Source organism: Sitophilus oryzae, unplaced genomic scaffold (assembly GCF_002938485.1).
Source record: "Sitophilus oryzae breed Bouriz unplaced genomic scaffold, Soryzae_2.0 scaffold_177_pilon_pilon, whole genome shotgun sequence".
Classification (NCBI taxonomy): domain Eukaryota; kingdom Metazoa; phylum Arthropoda; class Insecta; order Coleoptera; family Curculionidae; genus Sitophilus; species Sitophilus oryzae.
The window spans coordinates 9544266-9568127 of NW_022146479.1; the positions used below are offsets into that span (position 1 = coordinate 9544266).

Genomic DNA, 23862 nt, shown 5'->3' on the forward strand with positions numbered 1-23862 from the left:
GTTGATAGTTGTTATTTCCGCGATTTGATACATACAAAAATTGAAAGGAAACGAAAGCAGTCGATCAGTTAACTTGAGATCAACGACAAAGCAAATTTTACAATGCTTAAATCACAAGATTTCTTGTTAAATACTCAGTTTTGTTTTAATTAGAAATACATATTCTCTTTTGTTAATATTTATTAAAATTAATATGGAGTACGCTGATAATATACATGACAATAAATATGATATCTATATGTAAACACCAATAAGTCGATCATTCTTTTTTTAACAATAAATAAAGTTATTGTCGCTTGTGTGTAAAATGTAGAAATAGAGTATAAATATGCCGTTAAGTAAAAGAAATCAATGGTAAAAATATTTAAATACATGATGTTTCATTGTTATGCTTCTTCATGTCCATTCTTTAAAATGTTTGGAAGCAGACAGCCTTCTAAGTACAAAATATGAGTGTGGCTTATTGGAGCTTGCATCTAGCGAACTCAAAAAATGTAAAAATAATTTATACTATTTGAGTTAAAATACGTAGGATAACAAGCTAAGTAACATAAACGTTTATCAATGAAATTGATGACATATAAAAGTAAGCTTTCTTTTATCTAAATATAAAAAACGTAATAATGGAAAATTTTCCTTCATATTCAAATGAAGTTAGCATCTTATTTACATGTTCTGTTTTTTACAAATTTCATAAAACTCTGCCTTACTCAAGAAAAACGTCCGCGTTAACTGAATCTCAGACTGAGCCGCTACAAACCGATAACAAACAATATGTATACTACAACACACACTAAAACCTATAAAAAATCATTAATATTTCTATAAAATACAATATTTGGTAAATAAATAGTGTCGAAGCAGCAGATAAAATAATACATACAAATTGTGAAATAACCAATATTAAAAAGTACAGAAATAACGAGTAAGGCTTGTGTCGACATTCACAGATATGGTATGACTTAAATTATACTTTTTATATTTTAATTAAGGCTAACCTATATAGTAATTAGCTAGTAAAAGTTCAATAACAACAATCTCAAAAAAATAGGTTTTAATTCATCAAGTTAATGTTGCGGCACTGCTGTGAGCGCACGGCAACAGCGTGAGGTGTTGGTCTGTTTCACTGTATTGTAGTCATTTCGATCGTGGGTTTTTTTTCTTCTTTCTTTTAAAGAAACAGCAACACCTGCGGAAACACATTTCTCCATGTAAAACTAATACCATATCATCATCAGCATTAAATCAATATACCTCATGATCGAAAAAAAAAACCTGCGTTCAGCTGGCTTAGAAATGAACATCGACGACATTTCCCATATAATTTTACACATAAAATGACAACGATCTTCATTTCATAGCCATCGCTGACGCCGTTTTTTTCGATCACGTTGTACTAATGTCACAGCCTATACAGCCGGTCGACTGGCTGTGAAATACATAGGCTGAGCTAGTACAGGGATGCATTGGCGTAAATCACTTCAGAAATCAACCACTTTCTCAAAACAATCTGTATAATATATCAGACCCATTAAGAGCTCAAACGCACTGACGACCAGGTCGCTGCGACCAGTAATACCATTAAATCAAATGCTGGTCGCTTCGACCTGGTCGTCAGTGCGTTTGGGCTCTTATTGAATCGAAAAATGATACATCAAAAAGTCCTCTCTTCGAATTACGCCAACACATATATACAATGTACATGTGGACATGTCATGTCCAAGAATAAAAATTAGATTAAAAAACTTATGGCTAGAAATAAGAACATAAAAAAATAATTAGGTTATTTATTATAGTAAGGGTGTCCCAGAAATAAGTGCAAGTGTTTTAACTGGTAGTAGAAGTAGTAGAAAATGTCACTCTGAATCTGAATAGCATGAGACATCATATGTCAACTTTTGACATTTTCGCATATGGTTTATTTGAAATTATAACATGCGGTTAAATCGAAAATTTGACTCGAAATACCAAGTGTGTGATATCAAATTATTCATAATAAAATGCTTTTTCCAAATATGCTAATGAGCCACCCTCGTTCCATTTAAAAAAATTGAGATATGATTAATAATACGATTTGGGCATCTATTAACTGGACAGGACAAGACACTAAAAACATTAGACGATCAAACCTATTTCTCCAAGGCCCCTTGATTAAAAATTAGTGTTTTTTAACATAGCCGTGGCACTCTAGATTGAAATTTAAAATACGATTTTTTATTAGGCGAGCATGTCAAAACTTGACATATGCTATGTCATTCTATTCAGAATGTCATTTTCTATCGAATAAAGTAAAAAAATACCGAGAGTGCCATTTAAAAATCAAAAGTTGTAGTCACTTATTCTTAACTACTTTATACGTTTTGACTGAACAAGTAAAACGTTGTGTATACGGGGCGGGGCTTAATACATGTAAATCATGCTCATTATGATCTATAGATATTTGATATTATATTCTAGAGATTTGTTTGTCATAAACAGATGTAGAACATACAGATTTATATTAATTACTTACTTTATTAATTTATAGATTTTTAAAAATGTTTTTATTTATAGCCATAGATATTCAACGGAATAAAAAATAAATAGTAAAATATAAGCCAGTCTTCTGGCCAAACGTACTCAACATACTTCACATACTTGGTTTCATCCAGAAGCTCAATTTCTTGAGGTTGTGTGATGGGTGTATTGCTGTGTCCAGCCGTCGGGTCGTCCGTATTCAGTTCGCCGTTGGTTGAACTGACCACCTGAACAGAACCATGGCGATCAGCGGGGTCAAGTTACCCAAAGTGCTTTGCTTGGAAGCTTCAGGCCATGCGTTAGTTTTGTTAGTCTAGAAAATAGGCAGTGTCATTAATATATTTATTCGTCAAAATCTCTTTCCAAAATGTACCTTTGGCGCAGCGTGTCGCTCACGGTTTGGAGATATCACAACGTCGTGAGTGGTAGTCTGGAGTGATCCCACCGGCGTGCTCTGCAAATAATTCTTTTTAGGGTTCTTTGTATTTAAAAGGGAATATTTTAGCCGGTAATAAAGGATTTCTAACTACAATAGTTTCTACTTGGGGCTCTCAAAAGGGAAAGCTCTATTAAAAGTTATTTTACGAGAGTCCTGTAAGTCTCTTATCGTTTTTATCAACAAAAAGAAGAAACACACAAGTATCATATAGCGCCTGACAGACAACATTGATTCAAAAGCCCAGGAAGGGCACAGTAGTTAGAAAACAGAAGGAAAGAGAATATTTGGAGCAACCATATATATTCAATTTAATACACTTTAATTTGGCACAGTGATGTATACAGTAGGAGGGGAGAATAGCAAATTTAGAGAAAAGTGGAAACAAAGCTAAATATATGAAAATGAATGTAGCAACCATACCGCCACCTACTGTACACATAAGCAAACTAAACTGCACTGGAAAACTGTCAGGTAGAGTAACGATGATACAACAAAAAACAACCTTAAACACTAACTATACAATTATGGTTCCTAGCAAAAGAAATACCTTTTCCGATTTGGTTTTCATTTTATTTGAAGGAGGAGCCTTACGCACTTGCTGAAGTACATAGAGATTAGAAGGCTAATAAAAACGTGTCTTTTTAAAAATGTAAACAATATTTTCTCTTGGCAAAATATTAACAATCTCAAAGTTTGGTTTACTTACCATCGTCTTACCGGTCCAGTCGAATTCCCCATCGTCCACGTAACCTTTCTTTTTGAATAAATTAGTAAACAAATTCCGCAAATACTCGTAATCAGGCATTTCAAAAAAGTCTAACCTTCGAACGTATCTAAGATAAGTCGCCATTTCTTCCGGGTGATTCTCACACAGAGTGTCTATAGGGGTGGCCCTTTTCGTGTCCCCGATTTTCTGGTACCGCTCTTTGAGCGTGTCGGCCTTGAGGCCCTGCCAAGGCAACGAGCCCCTCAAAAAATACATAAACATATGTCCAAGGGCCTCCAAGTCGTCCCTTCGAGATTGCTCTTTACCTAAATGGGTATTAATAGACATATATCTAGCTGTTCCCGTTAGAGACTTGTGCTCTCTATACGGAATATGTTTATTAGTTTCCAATTCGATATATTCCTTAGCTAATCCAAAATCTGGAAAAAAAAATCAAGATTTAATCTGGCTTCGGATGTTTCTCACTTAAGCTTACCTATTATGTGGATAATTTTCTCTCGCTTTGTACTCTGCCTGCCGATGAGAAAATTTTCAGGTTTTACATCTCTGTAGATGAGATGCCGCGAATGCACGTACTCGATTCGATGCAGCTGAAAAAAGAACATTTAAAACAGATCGAAATACTATTTTAAAATTGTTATTTCCACTCACCAACTGTATTGCAATCATTAAGACAGTCTTAAGAGAAAACCTTCGTTCGCACAAGTCAAACAGATCTTCAAGGCTTGGACCGAGGAGTTCCATCACCAGCGCATTGTATTTGCCGCAAGGGCCGAAGTAATACACCTCGGGGATTCCCTCTGAAAGAAATGGAGAGGGTCAAGTGACGCGTTGCAAAAATTCAAAGCTGGTCCTTACCGTGGCTGCCAAGAAGTTTATAAAACCGATACTCCAAATGAAGTTGTGGAGCCTTCGACTTCATCGGCTCCATTTTAATGGCGACATGCTCATTGTTGTACAAATTCTTGCCCAGCCTGAGCTCGCCAAAATTGCCACAGCCGATTTTTTTGCCGACCCGGAAGTTCGGTCCCACCATTAGCACACCAGAACTCAAATTAACACTGTGTCTGGTGTTGTGGGAGTCACCAGCACCTAAAGCAAATTTTCAAAAAATTCAGACAATTTCTTTTTATCAATCAATATTTTTAATTTATCAAAAAATAACATATATAAAAATAACTAGCTTATTTCAATGCTAAATAACTTTACAAATATTCATGGATTTTCATATATAGAAGAATTGTGTCAGATTTCGGCATATTTTAGTCTAGAATCATGTTTTACTTTAAGTTAATCTGATTTTCTCACATTGTTACATTATTTATTGCCAGGAAAATTACATGATATTTGCCGTTAACCCCCCTCTCCCCTACGTGATATTTACTGAGATTCGGCTTAACCTCTTCCCCCTCCTGATCCCCTCAGGTAATTATTGGACACCCCTTGGTTTATTTAAAAAAAAATAATTGAATTTTTTCTCTAAACTTGCACTTGTAAGTCCTCCCCGGTTAGTAAAATATATAGAGAACTTATGCACATAATTTTATTAGTTAATAAGATTGATATTGTAAAGTCTAGAAGGGCATAATTTACTTATTTTTGTAAACAAACTCACCACGATGCTTTGAGTTTTTCTTCTGGTCCTTATCCATCCTTATTTAATATAGGTAGTCCTATAAAAGAAACAAAATCTTTATAAAAAATATAATCATTGTTTTGTATTATAATAGATACATTGTTTCCACTATATACCTAGGTACATAGAATTCGTAATATTTTTTAGATAACATGATATAACAATTTAAATAACTGTTTCAATCCATACTTATTTCTATAAATATTGATAAGAACGTAAGAAAAAAAAATTAACTCCAAGATTAAATATAATCTTTGATAACTAAGGATATACGAATAATACTTTTGCCTATCAGATGTATTGAGAATTTAAATGATATTTTTTTCCCTTGGTTTTCCTGATGGGTTCAAAATTTTAATGGGGCTGTATTTTGAGATTTTTCCGTAAAGTTCGTTGAAATTTTACGAGTTAAAGTCAAGGTTGTAAACGTGACGTTGAAGATATGAAGAAAAAGAGGAATTAATCTACGTCATGCCAACAATTGATAAATTTAAATGTGTTTCTTTCAGAACGTTGATTACTGTTTATTAATTGATAAGTTTTTATTATCACAATTTATAATGGTACAATGAATAATTTTTTATCCATTGTTGTGTTTCACTATGGCATATCGAACGAAAATGTAATTAAACACAAAAAATAATAAATTGTTAATACCCTTACTACAATAGTAAAGCTCACCTCCTTAGTTCAATATCCAAAATCTTATCTACATTTTTAAAGCATCCGAGTAATTCCAAACTTATTATATCTATTGCTGACTCAGCATGTTCAAGGCTTGTTGCCACCAAACTATTTTATTAAAAATTGAAGAAGAAAAAGCTTGTTCCAACTTGTATGTCATGAAACATGAGACTCTTGAGAGTGCATACAATGCATGAAACATTACTGTATTAGTTATTCTCAGACATGTCATCCAAATTGGACACAATCAATTTTTCCTATCAAAACACCAACAAATATACACATCTATAGTAGATAATAATTATAGGAGTAACAACATGACTTTAGACAGATAAAAAGTTTAATGATATTTAAGCAAATGTATCTGGTCTAGAATTTCTAGATTCATACATTTTATATAAATATTTTTTCTGTTAAATCAATCTCCCAATTAAATTTGATAAATAAAAGATAATAAACGAGTTAATACAATTAAGATAAAAGAAAACAAATACAATTATCAGCCTACAAAAACTGCGTTAACGGTAAAAAGATCAAGATGAGTTCTGAGACAAAAAGTTAATAAAACATAAAATTAAATCACTCAAATAAATATTATACACTTTCCAAAAAAGAAAAACCGTTCTGTTTCACTGTTACATATTTTATACCTCATATTTATTGGTTATGATTGTCGTCATATGAAAGAATGTCTATATAATTTTAAGGCTTAAATTGTAAAATACAGACTTACCCTGCTGTTCCTGAAAAATGCTATAAGCATTGGACAGTCTGATAAAAACAAAACATATACAAGTTCTTTGCAGCTGTGTTTATCATCAATACTAACTTTTTGGATAGGTATATCACATTTTGTACTATCACAGTTATTTCACGAATATCAGAAACTTATAATTGTTTATGACACTGAATGGTTGCCGCACGAGTACGCAAAATGTTCCAAACAAGAAAAGGGTACATTAATGGGAACTTGTCTTAGGTTGATATCGTTTCTTCAAGTGTCATTTCAATTCCATATTCTGTGATTAGATTGCGAAAACGGCTGAACGCCATTAGAGAGTAAGGCCGGGCAACATGGTTCCTTGCACTATTATCCATCAAATTTTACCATAAAATGAGTTAAACCGAAAACAGCTAATTCAAAAGGCGTTTTACTACACAAATCTAGCCTAAAAACGATATTCTACGCTAAGAATACACCATATTCATACACTATTCTTCGTAGATAATGTGCCGTACAATTGACTTTTAGGTCAAATTAGGTTTGCGCATGGGCGAAATCAGGTTGACCCTCTAGATGTCACTTATAAAATAAAAGTTCAAATTTTTATAAATATCTCCACATATTCTAACATTTTCATTGTTAATTTTAGCTAATTATCAATTATGATTAGCTAGAGATCGCAACTTTTTCTAACTGTGTCCGAGCGAAAGTATAAAATCTGATATATTACCAAAAATAAGGTGTGGTGAATCATATGTTGCGTTGCCATGGTAACGACAACCACAATAGATATAAATTTTTCCCGCACTATCCAATATTACACGAAAATACATTTCTGCCAATTAAAAACCACTTTAATTCAAAATTATCATAAACGAAATATTATATATCACATTTTGAAAAAAGAAATATTGTTATTGTATAGCTGTTTATCTGTACTATCCAAAAACCATAATTATTTAAGTATTACTTTCTCTCTTTATAGAGTGAAACGGTACGCAACCCAATATACACTTTTAAGATTTAAAAGAAAAGATCCAGTTAAATAAATTTGATATATCAAGTGATTATATCAATACATCAATTTTACATTATATTCTACATTGAAAAAAAAATACATTTTATTGACACAAATATTTTAAGTTTTATTTTTGTCTTATAAGTAAAAACAAAAACTCTCATTAGATGGGTACAGCCCTGGATCAATGACAAGGACAAAACCATAGGACAAAACCATAGGACAAAACCGTGTAGTTCTGTCTGGTCTGTCTGGTTCTGTGTTCTGTGTTATGGTTCTGTGGAACTGTCATTAATATTTTTTGGAAAAATAAAGATTATTTAAATCATTAATTATATTAGTCATAAATTGTTTGAGAAATGACAAAGGCAATTAGGGGCTGTGCCCAATTACCATTTCCAAAATTCACTCTCTACCCACTCCGTTGAACAGCAGAGGGAAAGAAGAGATTTCCTTTCACCCAGGGAAAAATAGTTCTTTCTTTGCGATCAAGCCTTTAGATGACGTAGGTAGATTCCACGTCGGCTTAGATCGTAAATCAGCGTAGCAAAGTTAAAGTAAAGTTAATATCCGGAAAAACAGGTGAAAAATAATAGAAAAAAAACATTTTATAGTAAATTGGGTGTGTGGCCTCCCTTAAAATGAAAGGATAATGTTTACACATTAGCAGAAAGATGAATATAACCGATTTGTTAAGTTCTACTACTGAACAAAATCATAACAATATGGATAACATGGACGTTTCAATGAATTACGATAACTCTGAACTTTTGGTTAGTATATATTTAATTATTGGCTCTTTAATATTTTCTACATTTCTCTTGTCCCCAAGTTGCAACTGTTTATTAGAAATTCTGCTCTGATGTTATACAAATTTAATATGTGTATGTTTTGGTCCCTTATCTTTGTTAAATATCCTTTCAAAAGGGATATAAAAATCGGTATACTTTAAATAAGAACAAGCCAAGTACTATAAATAACGGATCTATAATAAATACATGAAACTATTTACATATTTTCATCATATGGAAGCACATGCATCATGTTCTTTGGGACTACCATATGTCTTCTCCCATACAAGTTTTAGCATTTTATTGCAGAACTTATATCAAATATTCATTTATAGAGTTCAGAGTTTTTTGACTCGGTTCTTTGTATGGAAAACAATTTAATGGATTTAATGGATGATACAGGATTTCTATCAAATTTCGAAGATGAAGTTAATATGTCTAGTGATGCTAGCCATAGTGATGAAGTTTTATCACCAGAAAGTTACTATTCAGAAAGCGATAAAAACAGTACCTATAGCACAGAGAATACTGATGATTCGTAAGCATTTTTATCTTTGTGTAAATCCAAATAATGACTAAATAAAATAATTTAGGACTTCAGTGCTTAATGGGATAGATGGACTTGATGATACCATTTTGTTGTCTATTTGTAATCCAGTGACAAGTTCAAATGATGCCAAACAAATGCCAGTGGTAGCCACTCCTGTTCCTGTTGCCACAGCTCCTCCCCAAAAACCCACTAAAATTTTAATCCAGAATCCCTCCAACAAGAAATTTATTGCAAAACCCATTTTAAATGCAAGTAAGAGGGTTAATACAGTATTTTTTCTATGATTATTCAACAACTTTCTTACATTGTAGCCCATTTAAAGAAAGCACCCTCCAAAACAAAAACGCAAATACTAAAAGTGCATCAGGTTTCAAATAACGGCCGTCAGATACTTTTGCCTTTAAGTGTAAAAAGTATAAAAATTCTGAATGCTTCAACTGATGTTGCTACACTGGCCAGCACCATAAAACAACGCAGAATTGAGTCTGTTGATTCAGTTCTTTCAGATGAAGGTAACAATAGAGAGATATACATATTTTGGAGTTTTAAGTTGATTTTTTTCAAGATGACACCAACTTTGTGTCTTCAACAAATAATCAATATCCTGCTTTGAATTTGACCAATGAAGAGAAAAGATTACTTTCCAAAGAAGGTATACAACTCCCAAGTCATCATCCCTTAACTAAGAATGAAGAAAGAGAACTTAAAAGAATCAGGAGGAAAATACGGAACAAAATTTCTGCTCAGGATTCAAGAAAACGAAAAAAGGAATATGTTGATGGTTTAGAGGAAAGGTAAGGCAGCTGGTCTGTCAGCCTTTTAATTATGTAACTGTTTTAAGAATATTCAAAGTTACATATTTATTATCATTATTTAATTATTAAATATTTTTTTAGAGTTAAGAGAGGCTCAGAAGAAAATAAGAACTTATTGCAGAGAGTGAAAGAATTACAGAGGGAAAATAAAACCCTTATCGCCCACGTGAACAGACTTCAAGCTCTAATCTGCAAATCTACTACATCCAAGGCGACCCCATCCACTTGCCTGATGGTCGTTTTGCTATCGGCATTACTGGTGTCCATACCAAACATGCGTTTGTTCGAAAACAAGCAAATGCCTGTCGAAAACGAACAGGTCAGTATTCGGAGGTCTTTGCTCAGCAGCCCCCAAACAACCGAAGACGATTTGAACATGGAGGAGTTCTTGGTATTCAAAGATGAAGAACTTGGCGATCTAGAAAACAAGTTCGCCGAAGACGCTGTCGATATTGAAAACTCCACAGACAAGGAGTTCGCTAAGATGCTGGACATTGGCAAAAAATACGAAAATTTCGTCATGGAGAACAACAGTTCTGATAAGAGTATTTTCGGAAAATTATTCGAAACAATGAAAAATGTCTTGGAAAATAAGTCGGAATTTCTGGAGAAAAAGCCGCCAGATTTTGGGGGATCTTACAATAACAAAGGATTCATTGAGCCAGATATAGACGAATATAAAGCGGCAGATGATGGGCCTCCGTTAAAAAGGGCCAAATACGTTCATGATTATCCCAATATAAAAAGCGAGTCAGTGGTGTCCAGCACCACAATTCAAATTTCAAAAGATAAATAGTCGTAAATTATATCATTTTAAATCTATAAAAGTTCTTTGTTATCTTTTTGCAAGTTTATGTAAATCGTTCCTGTTATATTTTTCTATTTATGTTAAGTATATTTGTTGCATTCCAAATAAAATATAAGACCACTTATAGTTAGAAACCCCAGTAGAATGGTAACATTCTTTGGTGATTTTTACTATAGAGCCTTTTATGCTGATTGCACCATTTTACTATTTCTTTATTAGAGACTGTTAGATTTTGACATATTTAAGTATTCATTTTAATCAATTGTTCATATAACAGAATTTATTTATATAAGATATTGTAGATAAATATGTATGTACACCCTCATAGAATTGAGTTGTATTTGTAACGTATGAAACTAATAAATTTAATAACACATTCGCTTATTTAAAGTTGCGTTAACGTATAACTTTAGAAACTGAAAGAATTTCAGACTTCCAGTGTTTTTATTTATTTTACTTACACAACATTTCGGTCAGAAGTATCCCTTGCTGTTATAAAATGTGAACTCTTGATAAAGGTCGATGATACTTATGATCGAAACGCTGTATAAGCATAAAAAATAAAGAAAATGGAAGTCCGAAATTCTTTTAATTTTAATACTGAATTTAGACTACTCGCTAACATGCAATTTTTAGGCGACCGATTGTTTTATTGCATGTGACCCCGATCCATCAAAATACATTGGTTACAAATCTGCAACTAAATAATCAGCCGATTAAAAATTGCCTGTCAGTGTATAGCGTTACACACTGGATTTTTTGCCTGCCGTTTTATCATTATAGCATTGTGCTTAGTGAAGTTGAATAAAAAAACATGGAATTTTACTACAAAATTGTATTTATGGGTTAAATTATAGGGTTAATTTTTATTTGTAAACACGCGAAGCTAATTATGAAAATAGTTTCCTTTGGTAATCATCAGATATCTCTAAACAATTTTGTAAAGTTACACCAGGTTACACTATCACATCGCCTTTTAAAAATCTATACGGGCTAGTACCATATGATCGAATAAAAACGGCGTCAGCGTAGGGTTCCCAACCGTCCCGGTTTAGCCGGGATTAACCAGGAATCAGAAAGTTTGTCCCGGCGAAAGTTTTGCCTTGGCCGGGATCTTAAAAAATTAAAAAGTGTGTACTACACACATAATATATTTTAGTTTCTAATATTTAATATTTTGTTTCAATTATTTAAAATCTTAAAAATAATTGTCCCGGAATCGCCGGTGCTCAAGTTGGGAACCCTACGTCAGCGATGGCTATGAAATGACAATCATATAAATTTACATACAAAATGACAGCGATCTTCATTTCATAACCATCGCTGACGCAGTTTTTATTCGATCTATGGAGGCTAGCCTCCATAATTCGATCATACGGTATAATTGGACCCCAGAAACCCGCACGAGATTTTTTCCAAAAAAATGAAGTTGAAAATTTTCTACTTTTCCCGAAAATCTTTAAAAACTTTTGAGTGCCACTGTTCATTCTCCGGAAATTTGTAATGTTACTAATGTTACAATACAATGGAGAATATAATGTTATTTTTGGCCAGATCTACCACCCCTTAAAATACTTGCACTTATTTTTGTGACACCCTGTATATTAGATCTTTAACATGCGAATATTAAAGATGTTATAATATATCCATTTTTTAGTAAACTTTTTTATACTATACGGCCTACAGTAGTAAAACGGACCGTTTTTTCGTCTACGCTCAAGATTTTACTTGATACGTTTTGATTGAACCGATAAACCGTTATGTAGACGGGGCTTAAGACGCGTGGTTGAATAAAAGCAACTACTGAAACAATTTGTGGCTTTATTAGAACTTGAGTGATTAAAGATTACCACTAAAATATAAAAGAAAATTGACTCTCACATTCAAATAATATACCGTATGATCGAATAAAAACGGCCTCAGCGATGGCTATGAAATGAAGATCGCTGTCATTTTATATGTAAATTTATATGGGAAATGTCATCGATTGTCATTTCATAGCCATCGCTGACGCCGGTTTTATTCGATCATACGGTACTTCTTTCTCGGTATAACACATGATATAACAATTTAAATTACAAAATATTAGAATCACATTTTTTTTGAATAATTATGAAATGGTATTTATTAAGTACAAATAAAAAAAGTATCTCACTCGAGTCGCATTTTTTTCAATCTTTGACTAGTATTTTTATTTAACCATATAAATGTATGTAGTACGGCAAAAGCTGGGGTTTGATAGAAAAAATAATCTCAAAAGTATCGTTGGTTTTCTCATGTGAGATACTTTACGGGAACAATACTACAACAGAAAAAACATGCTTTTACTTCAAAGAAAGAAACTCTGTAAGACTGAAATATATTGCAAATATTTAAACTTGAGATCGAATAATTCAGGTAAGCAATCCATATATTTAAAAAAAAAACTAATACTAATCTATTCTATGTAAGACAAATAAAAATATAAAAATTGCAAGAATTGAAACTTTTTATAACAATGAGAAATTGTTAAATACAGCCTTTTGAAAGTGAAAGTGAGGCTTACATTATACGTTAATTACATCTAACATCACATCTGACTTATATTAATATCCACAACAATTCTTATGTGGAGTATTTGAAAGTAAAACAAAGATAATGGGCGTTTTGAGCAGCAATTTTGCATATTCAAAGAAATAATCTGGAGGAAGCGGGTGGGCTAAAATATTAGCAAAAGCAAAACGTCGGGTTAATTGAAAAATAAACGAGGAATGGGGCAAGGGGAGGAAAGTACTGAAAATACATTTTGAACTAAACCAAAATTCAGTCTTTCTCTAACCGAAAAAAACCTTAAAAAAATTCTTAAAACAAACAGAAAATGTAGACGGCACATAACAATAACATAGTCGCCTAAGGAGCACATGTATTTTTTTATTTAATCACGACACAAAACAAATATGAGATGATCTCAACGTTAACACCAAACTACTTTCTGAGAGATTTAGACGGTTTACTTTCTTTTTCATCTCCTTTCGTAAGAGACTTGTCCTTTTGTTTGGCATCGGTTTTAGCCCTAGAAACGTCGCTGCTCTGCTGACCAGTGTCCGCCTTATCCTTGTCTTTCTGTTGCGCTTTGCAGGACAACTTCTTATCCTTATATTCGATTCTCTGTAAATCTTTGTTTTTTTCGGCGTCGCCAGCACTTTTCGCTAGAGCTAACGCCTTATCACATTCGACTTTTTTTGCTGGTTCAACTTTCTTTGAACTTTCGTCAGTCGCATTCAATATAGAATTAGTTTTAATTTCGGCGGATCTAGTATCACATTTTTGATTTTTCGCTGTTTGTGCTTTATCTACTTTTGTCTTGGGTTCGTTACTATCGCTAGAGGGTCCCTGATTTTTATCGGGAATACGGTCTGCTTGATCTTTTACAGCCGGTGGTTCCTGACTTTTACTTTTTACCTCTTGACCGTTTGTTGGAGAGTCTTTCTCTTCGGCTATTCTGGGCAGAATTTCTCCTGGTCCAGAGAGTGTTAAGGACAGACGATTTTCTGACGTCGAAGCTGAGAAGACAAAAACCAAATCTTAAGCAAACAGTATAGGTATAATCTTTATAATTTAAAAAACGTGCAATTAGAAACCAGATCTTCTTGAAAACACAAACCAAAAACTAGATCTGTATTAAGAAAATAACAAGTTTAAATAAGAAACTCGATTAAAAGAAAAAAGTGCAAAGTAGCAAAAATAAAGTCTGTATATAAAAAAAGTTACCTGAGTCACAAGACTGCGAGCTGTCGACTTCAGACTCTTTGTCCTTGTCCAGCGGAGCGCTAGGCCTCCATACCGAAGGCGTGATCACAGTTCTAGCCTGACTCTTGACCGCTGGCGTGGCCGTCCCGGATGAACACAACGGAGATATGGAACACTTGGTTTCGGCACTCCGAGGGTGCAGCCGGTCGGGGGACAGGGCTCTCCTGAGCAGAGGCGAACCTGGCTCGCCTCCCTTGGGCCTGGCGAAGCCTTTCTTCGACTGCGAGGACACAGTAATGGGCTGCCGTGCCCGCGCTGGGGCTGTAGGACTGTGTGGTATTGGAACTACCAGGCTGGTGGCCTATAGGGAAGGCCAGAGGGCTCGGGGACCTGGTTGGCGATGCGGGGAGCGGAGATGGGGAGGGGGTGCGCGCCAACGGGGAAAGAGGTATGTGGCCGACGGATTTCCTTCGATTGGGAACGACTGCCGAAGGACAGGAGGGCCCGCTAGCGTGGAGGGCTTTGGGACAACCTGTAGAATGAAGTTTATGTTTTAAGCCGTGTAAAGTGGAGGGGCGCTGGTAGTGCTGTTTACTGTTTCTTCCGTTGGGAGCGGTGGTGGGTGAGGGGGTGCCCGAGGCTGTCGTAACTGGAGAGGAGTTAGTGGAATGCTGGCCGAAAGAGTCCGACGGTGAAAGGCTGGTCCTGTTCGCGCCCACAGGTCGTATGTTGGTCGAGGCGAAGTTACTCTCGCTACGAGGAAATGACTGGAAGCTCCTGCTCGGTGTCACGCTTACAGGAGACTGAATATTAGCCGCGATCTAAAGAAACCTCTTTAAAAGACTGCCAAAACGAAACAAAGTCTTACCTGTTGCATTTCCACGCTGGCTCTCTTCGAACTGATCCTCCGGAACAACGAAGTCTTTCTCCGCTTGTCGCTGTCCCTTTTCTGTTTCTTCTGCCTGTTCAAGCTCCTCTTGGCCAATTTACTCTGCCCAGGCTCCCTTTTTCTGCCTCCGGTCTTGATAGACGTTTGTTCTAAAGGTGTGGCGCGCAAACTGACGTGCTCGGCGCCACCCAACAGTAGCTGCAATACCTGAGTGTGGTACAGACCCTGCACGGCTTCTCCGTTGATGTGAGTGATCAAATCGGCGGGCCTTAGTCCCGCTTCGAACGCTGGACTTCCTTCGTCTACCGCCTGCAAAAAAAAAATTAGACGTTATACCGTTTTAGACGGCGATTAATTAATTGTCCATGTAACTCACCATTACTAAATGATGCATGGTGTAGATATCTGTATCTCCATAATACACTCTGATGGTGTGCACAGTAAATCCAAACCCTTTCGGTCCTCTCCTGATGATTATAGGCGGTTTCAAGCTGGTAACCAAGGGAGATAACTCACGACAGGGCGAGGTGTCTCTTGAGCTGGCTGTGCTGGAACCGCCGCCGCCACTGGGCGAATGAATGTTGCAGGGCGGTGCTTGGAAATCGTCTAATGGATACCATAAGGAAATTGATAATGCCTAAATAAACAGGTCCAGTTCTTACCTGAAGGTATCATTAATGATAACCCTGAAGCGGAGGCGCTCTTCACCACGGACCTGGACTTGTGCTTGGACGGCTGAGGCGTCGGCAACTGGACTCTTCCCAAGGGAGACAATTCCCGGGTCTCTGAGGAAGATGTTCCTGCTTCCAGGCTGCTCGCCTCGTCTTCGACCGATATGGAGAATTTCGGCAGGATGTCTCGCCCGTGAGCCACTTTTCTGCGTCGCTGAATTTGCGGTGACACATCATCACTGTCGGTTTGTGAAGATTCAGGCGTGGTAATGGCGCACAGAGAAAGGTCCAGTGATATCTAAAACCCTCGATTAAAGACAATCTGAAAAGTTATCATTATTTATTAGGCTTACCTTTCTCGAATCGGCTGATTTTTGCGATACTTTTAAATCTTTTTCCGGCGCTGGTAGAGCGAGGGTAATCGAAGCCCTAGGTCTAATCTTGGTAGTTTCCACCACCGGCAATTCGTTGCTCGCCAACGAACTGGTTTTTGCGCCGGCATCGGAACTAAGACTCAGTTTCGAACCGTGAGTCCTTCTGTACTGCGGGGAACAAGAAGAGAATAACCCAAACACAGGAGAATCGTCTGTATCGTCAGTGTCGTCTTCCACCTCATGATTATACCTATCCATGCGACCTAAAACAGATAAAATCAAAATAAATTATATAAATGCTATGTTAGACTTACTGTCAAAGTAACTCGTGTCTTCATCATGTTCAAGCTGAGGCACAAACTCAGCTTTTTGTCTCAACAGTGAGTTCCAATCCAATCCCTGGAAGTAGATATGCTCCTTCACTTCCTGTGCCCCTCCAGTACCAAGTCTATCTCTAGGGGAATGCTGTAAAAGAACTGTTATAAGATCCTTTGCCTCCTCCTGTATTGACCAATCTTCATTTTCAGGCCATTCAATGTCATCTGAAATAAAAATATACTTCAAAATTCAAATACTTTACACTGCAATGGAGATTGTACCTTGAACCGTATGAGCAAATAGTTCTTCAGGAGTGTCCCCAAAAAACGGCACACAGCCAATTAAAAATTCGTACAGGATAATACCCATGGACCACCAATCTACAGGTTTTCCATAGCCTTGTCTTAAAATCACCTCTGGGGCAATATACTCGGGCGTACCAAAGACATGCTTGTCTGAGAACTGATGCGCTTCAGTATCTATGTATCCTTCATAAAGATTTGTTGCCACTAAAAAAAGTCAAATATTAAAATTTTAGCACAAAAGTATAACTGGAAACTTACACGACATAAGGCCCATTTTACTGAGACCAAAATCTGTAAGTTTTATGTGTCCCAAGGCAGTGATAAGGAGGCTGGAAGAAAAAGAAAACTTTTAAAAAATATTAAACCAATTTCAGAATACATACTTGTCAGGCTTAAGATCTCTGTGGACAATTCCATAGGAATGCAGATATTCAACAGCCAGAACAGTTTCTGCAAAGTAAAATCTTGCCATATCTGGTGGCAAAGGACCAATATTTTTTAATAAGCTGGCACAATCTCCTCCCTCGACATATTCCATAACCAAGCATAAATGTTTCTTGGTTTCAAAGCTACAGTACATGCTGACCACAAAAGGATTATCAGCAAAACTAAGAATATCCCTTTCAGCAAACACCTGTTCGACTTGATTCCTCAACATAAGATTATTCTTATTTATTTTCTTCATTGCAAACCTTTGTCTTGTTTGTTTGTGCTTAACTAAGTACACGGCCCCATAAGCACCATTAGAAATAAGTTTGACCACTTCAAAGTCTTGTTCGTTTGGATTATTTAGATTTTTCTTTGTGGGAGTGGATGTTAAGCAAAGAGAAGATCTTGAGGAATTATTAGACCAAGTGCAATCTTTTAGTTCTTGCTGAAGTTCAGCTATTGGGTCGCGGTTTAAACCCAACTTCTGAATAATGTATTGAGGTATGTCAGCTTTTATGCCTTGTACACCTTTCACTTGACCCTCAGCTGCTTCAAGAAAGTGATAAAATTCTTCTGGATCAAACTCCAGACATTCCAAAAGTCTAGCTGGGCGAGATATTATTAAAAGAAGTTTTTTAATAAAGCCTGTCACCATATTAGCAGCTTCTTCAGATTTCTCTTTCGTCTGAAATTATTTATTTTTAATTAGAAAAAAAACTTATATATATACAGGGTCCGGCCATAGTGCGTCGGGCATCTGTAACTCCTAGAATAAAAAACTTAAGAATTTTGTTTAAGTGCAAATTTAAAGTATGTTTTAGGATGTATTCCAAGAAAATATTTTAACTTCTATATGGTGGCTCAAAAAAGTATGAGTGGATCGGGATAATTTTTTTTAAATGGAACACCCTGTATATTATTGCATTTTTGGCTTCCTTTCAGATCACTTTACATAATCCTACGATATGAGTAAATACATTTCGATAGTTTCAGAGATATTAATAAATAAATAAAAAATTAATATTTTTCAGCCTTTCTTAAAAAAATTATTAAAAATACAAGAACGGTTCTGAAATCAAAACTATATTAGACATTTATTTTAGATGGTCTGTACTTACTTTACTATAAATATGGTAATCGAAATATCATACAGGATGTTCAAAATTCTACGGCAAACTTTCTAAAATATAAAATAATTTTTCTTCGTTTTTTTAAATAGAACACCCCGTATATTATTTTTTAAATAGTTGGAGAATTAAAAAATGAACATTTTTTGTATTTAGAGTATTTCAAACTTTTTAACGGTTTAGCAGATATTCGCGGTTTTATATTTCATATGGCATTTTCCACAGTAAGTTTTTATCAAAGCCACCCAATGATTTTTCTCTGGTATTTTACCGTTGAAAGAGCCATATGAAATAATACTGCGTGTATCTGCGAAACCATTAAAAATTTTGAAATACTTTAAATACAAAAAATGTTAATTTTTTAATTCTCCATCTAATAAAATAATAATATACAGGGTGTTCCATTTAAAAAAACAAAGAAAAATTATTTTATATTTTAGAAAGTTTGGCGTAGAATTTTAAACATGCTGTATAAGTTAAGATTACGATATTTATACCAAAGTTAAGTATAGACCATCTAAAGTAAATACCTGATATAGTTTTGATTTCAGCACAGTTCTTGTATTTGTAATATGTGTTTTGAATGAAGCTTGAAAAATATAATTTTTTTATTTATTTATTAATATCTCTGAAACTATATAAATATATTTATTCATATCTTAGGATTATGTAAAGTGATCTGAAAGGAAGCCAAAAATGCAATAATATACAGGGTGTTCCATTTAAAAAAAATCATCTCGATCCACTCACACTTTTATGAGCCACCCTATAGATGTTAAAATATTTTCCTGAAATACATCCTTGTACATACTTTAGGTTTACGCTTAAACAAAATTTCCAAGTTTTTTATTCTAGGAGCTACAGATGCCCGACGCACTATTGCCGGACCCTGTATATATATGTAACTTACTTCTGTTAGTAATCTTTCCAAAGTTTCTGACATTTCATAAAAATACCGACTGGTAATCAGGCGATGTTGGGACTTATGCAAGCAATCTCTAGCCATTTCAAGCACTTGATGGTGGACAAATCTCACTATAGGCAAATAATCACAATCTTCTCCGAAATCAAATACCTTATTTTCTTCAATAAAGTTTGTTAATCTCTCTTCCATTTGCTGGGTTGCTTTTGGAAACCGTTCTTTATACAAAACATTCATCATACAAATTTCGTTGTCTATTACTGGTGATCTGCTGGGACTACTACAAACACAATCTTATTAGTAATAAGGGTAATATTATTTAAGAAAACGTCAAAATACCTGAGACTTCTTGATCTAGGTCTATGCAAAGGTGATTTGTGAGTAATAGAAGTGTCATCATAACTGCCTGGTAAAGAAGGATTACTCTCATTGCTAGAAAAATGATGGGTTAACATTCTGATGTCGTCTGAAGTAGGGATATGTGGTAACTGATGAAGCCTTTCTTGACTAGAACACTTTGACTACAAAATATGTCACATATTTGGTGTGTCTAAACTATTTAATATTTTCAAAAATCCACTTACTGACATGGTTGAACTTCCTGGAGTGGTTCCATAGCCAGAAGATGGCAAAGAAGCAACAGACCATCTTCTACCATCGCCTCGGTACCCAGCAACGATCCTATAAATTCTAAGTAAAAACTACATTCTTTGTATTTAGTCAAGCACTTACCTCTTGATCGGAGCAAATGAAAAATTGATAAAACTTTGTTGAGTTCTTGGACTATCTATCGGACTTCCACATATTGGCGAATGAGATCTTGGTAAAATGGGCGACGTATTAGCAATAAGACTCAGCCGATGGATGCGACTGTTTCGCCGGCTGGTATTAATATCTTTCTGTTAACAAAATAGAAAAACATCCATACAAAGGATATTCGTCCCGGTTTTTTCTTCACAAGAGAAAAAAACTTACCATACTTACAGAGAGGGAAGGTGCAGACTTTCCAAGAGTAGAATTCCGGAATTTGACCAAGTTTGAAGATACATTTTGCAAATCTACGAAAACATTTAAATTGATGACTTTCTTACAGGTTCTCTTTAAGCCCCGTCTCCACATAACGTTCTACTCGTATAATTTTTTGTGGGTATGTAAATTATAAGGTTGCCATTGGTGGATACTTTAATTTGAATCTGTTTGACAATACTGTACCAAAAAATGTATTTATGGATTTGATACATAGTTATAATTTTGAACAGTGTATATTTGAGGCCACTAGAGTAACCAATCTCTCTGCGACCTCTGATAGACAACATATTCTAAAATAACAATTTTAATAGTTATGTGTTGAATATAGCTTTATCAGACCATGAAGCACACATTCTGATGGTTAATGATATAAAGACTAATAAAGAAATATAAGTAACTCCTAAATCAAGATGTTGGATTACAAGAGGAATAAAGACACAAGCCTGTCTACTTAAAAAAAAAGTACACGGCCCGCGTCTTATACTTTAAAAAACTTACAGGACAAGTTCGCATTCGATATTACAATAAGTATTGTTATATTAAAAAACGTTATTAAAGAAGCAAAAATAATGTCGAATCGAAATCATATTTACAAATTTGTAAATAAAACCAGAGCAACTTGGCAAATAGTTAATAATATTGTTAATAATAATAATGTGAGTAGTAACATATATATTTGACAGTTTTTCAGACAAATATGATAGCCCAACAAACAGGTATTTTGTCAATTTGTGTCCCGATGTTGATGTTCATGTTGAAAATCTGTTACATAACAATAAACTATCACCACAGCTATCACAATCATTTTTCTTAATCTCTACTAATAAACAGGAAGTATTTACTATTCAAAATTTAAAAAACAAAAAATGTGTTGGTGAGTTTGGTGACGATGAAATACCTATATCGGTTTTAAAAAAGTGGCAGATATTGTTTCAGAACCTATGGCGCACATTATTATTAATGCGTGTTTTGATTCCGGGGGTTTTTCCGACTGAATTGAAAAACGCTTCAGACCGATTTTTAAAAGAGGTGAAAAAGAAGAAATGAAAAACTATAGACCCATCTCTCTATTAATACCGGCTGCGCCGCTCCGCGCCACGCCGCGCAAAACATTTTTTTAACATGTACTTTTGTGCGCGCTTAAAATAATCTAAAATAATACACTTCAAAAGTACATGTTAAAAAAATGTTTTGCGCGGCGGAGCCGGTGTAAACGCACCTCTAGAAGGGTTTGAATATGTTCACATAAATAAATTTTTTAGAGAGGAATGCAGTATTATCTGATCAGCAGTATGGTTTCAGGAAGGGAATGTCGACAATTCAGGGTTTGTATAAAGCACTCTCTTTTGCCGTTGACTCGTTTAACAATAAGACATTTGTAATGTGCCTGGAACTTTCCAGGACTTTCAACAGTGTGGATCAGAATATTTTGATGAATATTATGTTGGATGGGTATGGTATTCGAGGAAGGGCTTTAGAACTGATTAACTCATACTTGTGTGGGCGAACACAGAAGGTTATTGATTTTGATTTGAATGGCAGAAAAATAACTTCTAACAAGGTAGTTATTAGAAATGGGGTACCACAAGGTTCAATTATTCTGTCTTGGCAAACTGGAATTTATTTGACACCGTAAATGATACTAGACACAGATTACAACTGGTTTCAGATAGATATAATTTTAGTTATCTTCAAAAAATCTAGATTTCTATCTAATAAAAATATTCAATTAGCTTCCGGAAAAGGTTACCGTGTCTGTGTCTATGCCTAAAAACAAAGTTAAAAAATTCTTCAAGATCTTTTTATGCAAAGGTTTTATATCCTAATTATATATTATTGTAAAAACAACCATATCCGTATGTTTTAATTTTATTTTGTATCATGTTTTATTTCTATTTTATATTGTTTGATCTAAATTGGTTACCATTATTATCAATATTATTTTCATAATTTATATTTAATTTTACTATTATTATTGTTAATAATGTTAATATTCTTTCGTTGAAAAATGCAGTTATTTTTCTTTATAATTTTTACTGACATTGTTTCCATGCCCTTTTTTGTTTTTTTATTGTACAATAACGAAATAAAAAATAAAGCATTATCTATCTATCTACGTCAGGTAAGATGGATTAAAAACTAGCATATATACTGCAAGTTTTATCTAAGTATCTATATTTCATTTGAAAACAGGTTTGCATATTGAGTTATATTCTTTTCAGTGTAGGCTTGTAGGTTAAACGACAGTTCTGTTGTACAAACCCAATGTTTTAGTTGAACAATTTGACTGGACAGGTAAACGTTATGTGTAGATGGTGCTTTAGTTTAGAATTTCTGTAGCATTATTTTTCAAAACAAGGAATAATAAAAAATGACAATTTATTTTTTTGGGCGTTTAAAAAGAACATTACTGTAATTTTATTTACTTAGATCATAAATAAATCAAAAATTAATTCATCATAGAAGTGAGTCATTAAATAAAGATGTAAATCAATAACAGGATGTAAATAAACACAATAGTATATTCCTTGTATGTCGATTTGGTCAGATTTGGTAGATATATGATTTTATTAGGAGGTGAAGGTAATTACTAATGATTTCTTAAAGACACTGAGTATTGTTAATAGCGCTTACCTGAAGGTGGTCGTTTTTGAATACATCCAGATTCTGGGGCAGATAATGGTATAACGTTACCCCTTTGTTTTTGTTCAATGTAGGCTTTTGGTTCTTCAAACACTAACACTCTCGCTGAATTTGAACGTGCCCGTGATTTCGCCCCGTTATTGTCAGTGTTGTCCTCCATCTATCACCACCCGTATGAGCAGGTCAGTCTTCCGAACATTTACCTCGACCCAACCACCACACTGTATTCCTCGTAATTTAAATCTCTCAGAGTTCCAGAACGCGCGTATTTCGGGGCCATTATTACCAAATAATTTTGATATCGAAATCCCACATTAACTTAACATTTTGCAACGTAGGACTACTAAAATAAAGACATTTTAAGACCGAAAACAGCTGCGGGCCTTGCGTGCGCACTACCTCCTACTGTATTTGAATCATATTTGAATACTCGTTTTGCTAACAATAAATCATCATTTTCTTGTTCTAATAATCGCTACAAATTTCCACTAGAAAGCTTCGAGATTAAATGACAAATATTAACAGATGTACCGGAAAGAAACTTACTTTAAATTGCCTTTTGGCTTTATTATTGATCCATAAAGGCTTTGAATAATATGTTGTTTTTTATTTACTTTCGGATATGATGATTGACAAAAGTGCCAACTTCGTAGCATGTCAATGTCAAAAGTGGTCAAAAGTGACATTTATATATGATGAAAGATTGATTGGTTTAGT

General features: G+C 34.5%; 4 protein-coding genes across 4 annotated transcripts in view; 2 read left to right on the forward strand and 2 right to left on the reverse strand.

Annotated features, from left to right (window-relative positions):
* The window catches only part of LOC115882177 (arfGAP with SH3 domain, ANK repeat and PH domain-containing protein), a 35772-nt gene that overhangs the window by 2341 nt on the left and 9569 nt on the right, over positions 1-23862 (forward strand). The gene's annotated exons all lie outside the window — the stretch shown is intronic.
* Positions 1138-7266, reverse strand: LOC115882179 (casein kinase I-like). The gene is given in 10 exon segments (XM_030900070.1): positions 1138-1189; positions 2638-2767; positions 2770-2830; positions 2891-2971; positions 3663-4102; positions 4159-4273; positions 4335-4483; positions 4542-4775; positions 5299-5356; positions 6737-7266. Coding segments are annotated over 9 exon segments (1299 nt in total). The 5' UTR covers positions 5336-5356; positions 6737-7266.
* On the forward strand, positions 8022-11085 carry LOC115882178 (cyclic AMP-responsive element-binding protein 3-like protein 1). Its single transcript, XM_030900069.1, has 6 exons — positions 8022-8518; positions 8872-9074; positions 9130-9338; positions 9398-9598; positions 9652-9880; positions 9983-11085. Exons 1-6 carry the CDS (start codon positions 8420-8422, stop codon positions 10695-10697), a joined length of 1656 nt encoding a protein of 551 aa, XP_030755929.1. The 5' UTR covers positions 8022-8419; the 3' UTR covers positions 10698-11085.
* LOC115882176 (microtubule-associated serine/threonine-protein kinase 3) lies at positions 12514-23779 on the reverse strand. The gene is given in 18 exon segments (XM_030900063.1): positions 12514-14251; positions 14460-14749; positions 14751-14970; positions 15034-15259; positions 15307-15636; positions 15704-15933; positions 15990-16296; positions 16352-16635; positions 16687-16914; positions 16972-17199; positions 17254-17324; positions 17379-18109; positions 19462-19753; positions 19813-19994; positions 20058-20154; positions 20206-20372; positions 20449-20531; positions 23137-23779. Coding segments are annotated over 18 exon segments (4713 nt in total). The 5' UTR covers positions 23306-23779; the 3' UTR covers positions 12514-13673.